The sequence below is a fragment of the Solanum dulcamara genome, chromosome 6 (assembly GCF_947179165.1).
Source record: "Solanum dulcamara chromosome 6, daSolDulc1.2, whole genome shotgun sequence".
Lineage (NCBI taxonomy): Eukaryota > Viridiplantae > Streptophyta > Magnoliopsida > Solanales > Solanaceae > Solanum > Solanum dulcamara.
In genome coordinates, this window is record NC_077242.1 from 13,466,595 (window position 1) to 13,471,602 (window position 5,008).

A 5,008-nucleotide genomic window follows, 5' to 3' on the forward strand; every position below is an offset into this window, starting at 1 on the left:
GAAAGGAAGAAGAAGATGTCTATCAAAAATTTTCATAAGGAATATTCTGAGGATCAACAGATATATATAGTCTGTTTGCAGCTTTTAACAAAAAGTACTGGGAAAAAGTTTGCGTGCTGAAAAAAGGTTTCCAACTTTTCGGACAAGGTTGCAACCTTTTAGAAAAATTCCGTTGAAAAAACGGAGGGAAATATATTCGGAAAAGAAAGAAACGGGTCGGGTCACGGGTCAGGATTTTTAATTAATTAATTAATTAATTAAATAATATTAATTAATTAAAAATTTAAAGGAAATTTGATCCAAAAAAATTATCAATCAATCAGACCAATTGACCAAATTCGAAGCCAAGCGAGCAACGACGACGACAGCGCGAAGAGAGACCCTCTTCTTGATCCTTTAGCAACATGAACAGGGGCGGACCCACGTGGTGTTCAGGGGGTTCATCCGAACCCCCTTCATTTAAAAATTTACACTGTGTATATAAGATAAATTTTTTAATTTATGTGTATATATTTAACATTGAACCCCCTAAGAATAAGCCAAAGGACTAGCTCAATGGCAAAGGAGGTTCAATATTTCTCCTTAGATGTCACAGGTTGCGTGTTCGAATCCAGACAAACACATTTTGTTTTCCGATTTTAGTTACGTTTTAGGCTTAGTTTTTATCCTTTTTTAAATAAAAAATGACTTCTTAACATATTATTTTTTTAAAAAAGATTCACTCTTTAATTGAAAAGTCAAGACATTAAAGACCTCTCTTTTTTATTTTCTAGGGATTTCATTTTTTCACTTTTCTCTCCCAACTCTTCTCTTCTCTTTCAAATTGAGTGCCTACTAGTACTGCTGTGTGCTGCTGCTGTGTGCTGCTGCTGTGTGCTGTGTGCTGCCGGCTGCCCTGCTGTCCATTCTCCGTCAGTCCGCCGTCCACTGCCTGTAAGAGTAAGTTATTAATTCTTCTTCATTTTATTTGTTCTTAAAATTTTTGGACATTTAAAAGTATAAAATACTCAGTTTTTGGCTTTAGATTTCAGAACCTCCAGTTCCTTTTTTTCAATATTTCAAAATTTTGGTGAAAAGAAATATCTTCAAAACTTATTTTGTTAGAACTCCGGAATACACTCACCAAGACTAACTATTCAAATTAGTTTGCCAGCACATTGTCTGCCCAAGTAGTTTAGTAAAATTGAATTTTGCTGTAATTTTTTGTGTTCATAGATGTATGTACAGTCATTGAAGTTTTCAATTCTGTATTTTTATCCTTCTGTAACTCAGAAGAAGTTTGCTTTTGGTTCATACATATACTGAAACTCTTATTTATGTGCTCTTAGTCTTTACGATTCAGTTTCAAGATTCAATGAAGAAGTATTTCATCAAAATTTCAAAATCAAGTTTAGCCTCTCAAAGTCATAGTCAATCTAACCAAGAAGAAAATGCTAATCATTCGGAAGTATCATTACATTCTTCTCAAGAATTTGATTTGGGTTCTTTAAAGTTTGATCCCGGTGAAAGAATCTCAATATTGAATCATCATCCAAATCATCGTGATATTATTAGAAGAGCATACCTTTTAAATGGTCCTTGCCAACCTCGTTTAGCGGTGCATGAGTATCCTCAAACAAATATTTCCGGATCAATACGTTATTTTAATCATGAATGGTTTGATGATGTATATCATGATTGGTTGGAGTATAGTGTTAGTAAAGATGCAGTCTATTGTTTGTATTGTTATCTATTTAAAGACCATAACATTCATCAAGGAGGAGGTGAAGTATTTTCAAGTGTTGGGTTTAAGAGTTGGAATAAAAAGAGTAGTCTTGACAAACATATTGGTCAACCAAATAGCATACATAATCAATCAAAAAAGAAATGTCAAGATTTATTACGACAACGGCAATCTATTCAATTTTCATTTGAGAGGCAATCTAATCAACTCAAGTATGGATATTGGATTCACTTAAGTGCTTCGGTTGATGTAGTAAGACTTCTCATAACTCAGGGATTTGCATTTCGAGGTCATGATGAATCTAAATCATCACTTAGTAGGGGTAACTTTCTTGAAATTCTCTCATGGTATGCAAACAAATGTGATAAAATTTGTGGTTATGTACTAGAACATGCTCCTCAAAATGATCAAATGACTTCTCCAAAGATTCAAAAAGAAATTGTGAGTGCATGTAAAATAGAGACCGTTAAAGTTATTCTTGATGAATTAAATGGTGATTACTTTGCCTTGCTCGTTGATGAATCCTTTGATGTGTCACGCAAGGAGCAAATGGCTATTGTATTTCGATATATTGATAGAAAGGGATTTGGCTCTATTCTTGATGTTCTTGAATCACTTGCTCTTGATGCACGAAATTTGGATGAAAGAGCTAAGGCAATGGGACATCTCGAAGCTTGTCGAACATATGAGGTTGCTTTCATGTTGCATTTGATGAGAGATGTTTTAGGAATTACAAATGAGCTTAATAAATGCTTACAAAAAAAGGAGCAAGATATTGCAAATGCCATGCTACTTGTTGAAGTAGCAAAGAGAAGGTTGCAAGTTTTAAGGGATGATGAATGGGACTCTCTTATTGCTAAGGTATCTACATTTTGTATCCAACATGATGTTTTGATACCTAACTTTGATGAGCCATATATTAGCTCTTTAAGATCACGACGAAAGCTTGCTAACTATACAATCTCACATCATTATCGTGTTGAAGTGTTTTGCAATATTATTGATTGGCAACTTCAAGAACTTAATAATCATTTTGATGAGGTGACTACCGATTTGCTCCATGGAATTGCTTGCTTGAATCCAATTAATTCATTTTCAAATTTTGATATCAAAAAAGTAATGAGAATGGCGGAATTATATCCAGATGACTTTGATGAATCTAATATGAATGCTCTTAGGAATCAACTTGCAAGTTATATTGTTGATGTTCGTGATGTTGATGAAAGGTTCTCCGATATAAATGGGCTTTGTGATCTTTCCAAAAGATTAGTTCAGACAAAGAAACATTTTACTTATCCTTTGGTATTCCGTTTAGTGAAACTTGCTCTACTTCTACCAGTTGCCACTGCCTCCATTGAAAGAGCTTTTTCGGCAATGAAGTTTATTAAGAATGACTTGCGGAGCAAAATGAGTGATGATTTTTTTAGTGGTTGTTTGGTGCCTTATTTAGAAAAAGATGTATTTGATAGTATTTCTAATGATGCTATTATTAAGACATTTCAAGATATGAAACCTCGTAGAATACAATTGTAATAGTGTATGTGGTTGAATTTTAATTGCAAAACAATATTTTGATAGGCTTATTCGTATGTTTGGTTTCTTAATCTCCCTCAAGGTGGTGTAATTATCACTATGTTTTGTAATACATATCAAGATATAATAATTTATATTGTTCAGGGTGTTTTTGTATTATTTTGAAGCCATTTTATGTCATTTTGTTTGTGGAGGAAGAGTGCTTTTATTTTGAGATGGTATTTATTTTAAGTCTTTTTAAATGTAAAAGTTTATGTTTGCTCTCCATTTGCACTTTCAGGAGCTAAACATAATTCAAAAGAAACTGAAAAAAATGGAGAAAGACCCCGCTTCTTGCAAAACAAGTATATTTGACCCGACCCGTTTATTTATGAATATGATTAGGCGATTAGCGTATTTAATTTTTTTTGAACCCCCTTCGTAAAATTCCTGGTTCCGCCACTGAACATGAATGAGTGCTTCTACTTTTAAGTATGAGACTTTTTTTTTCCACCACCACCTATGTGGGACAAATGCTTATTTCATAAAGCAAAAGAGAACAAATTATTTTTCTCTCTACTTCTTTTTCCTTCATTTCCCATTCAACTTATCAATTAAATCCAACATGATTTATCCCTTTTAATTACTTCTCAATATGAGTGGCCGTTTATACATTTTTATAAAAAAAATAGCCTCCAGACTCCAATTATTGATTGCCGTTGGTCAGGACAATATGAAGCACTTCTACCCTTTAGTTTGAGCTATTGTGGACAATATTCGTACACCATTTTTCTTTACTTTAATAAGAATGTTTGCATGAGGCATCCTACTTTATATACTACATTAATGACCTCGACATGTTTTTCCACGGTTCTCTTCCTTAATTATTGACTTGCTTCCTCGAATATAGTAGCAAATTTATGTGCATACAAATACTTAATGCGTCTTTTACATTATATTATACTCCAAAAAAGACTTGACTTCAGAGCGGGGATTCTTCCTACAAGTGAGCACTAAGTCAAATGTATTCAAAAAGGGCTATATCTCTGCCTAGACAAAGAGGACTTTACAGCCTCGTAGGAGACATTGGATGTAACCAGCCTTTTTCATATTATAATTACTTCTATCATATTACATACTCCTTAAGAAAAGTTTAATGAAGGTGTAATTTATTAAGCTACCTTTATTAATGATATTTTAAAACAGACAAGTAAAATAAAAGATGAAACATTTATATTTACTATAGAAGTCAAGTAAAATAAAACGGAGGAGGTACCAAAAAATGCTATAGGTGGAGAAAAATGGTAAGAAACTTCAATTTGGAAAAGAAATAAAATATAAAAGAAGGAGAACATTTTGAGCATAAAAGTCTTCGTCAACTCTCCGACTTTAGGTCTTTTAAGTAATGATGGTAAGGGGTCGTTTGGTTGGGAATAAGTTATCTCAAAATTATTTATTCCTAAAAAATCAGATATTTAAAATTGAAAATGACTTATTTAATTTTGAGGTTTTCAAGTTTTCTTCTGTTAAAAGTATCGGCGGATTTGTACCAAAATATAATGAGAGGGGTATATTTAAACCAAAAGTATAACATGAGGATATATATAGCCCGAAAGTATAATAAAAGATATATTTAAACTATTTTCAATAGTATATGGGTATATTTACGTAATAATATTGTCAATCGTAAAAAAAAAAGGGCCAAAAGAAAATAAAAAGATGCCAACAGGCATCTCTATTATGTTCTGCTTAGTGCTAGGTAGTTAATTAAAA

At 32.6% G+C, this 5,008-nt stretch overlaps 1 protein-coding gene across 1 annotated transcript; it reads left to right on the top strand.

Moving 5' to 3' along the window:
- Positions 1–2,134: 2,134 nt before the first annotated feature.
- Positions 2,135–3,256, top strand: LOC129892718 (uncharacterized). The gene has a single exon (XM_055968289.1). The coding sequence runs from the start codon at positions 2,135–2,137 to the stop codon at positions 3,254–3,256; it is 1,122 nt and encodes a 373-aa protein (XP_055824264.1).
- Positions 3,257–5,008: the final 1,752 nt, after the last annotated feature.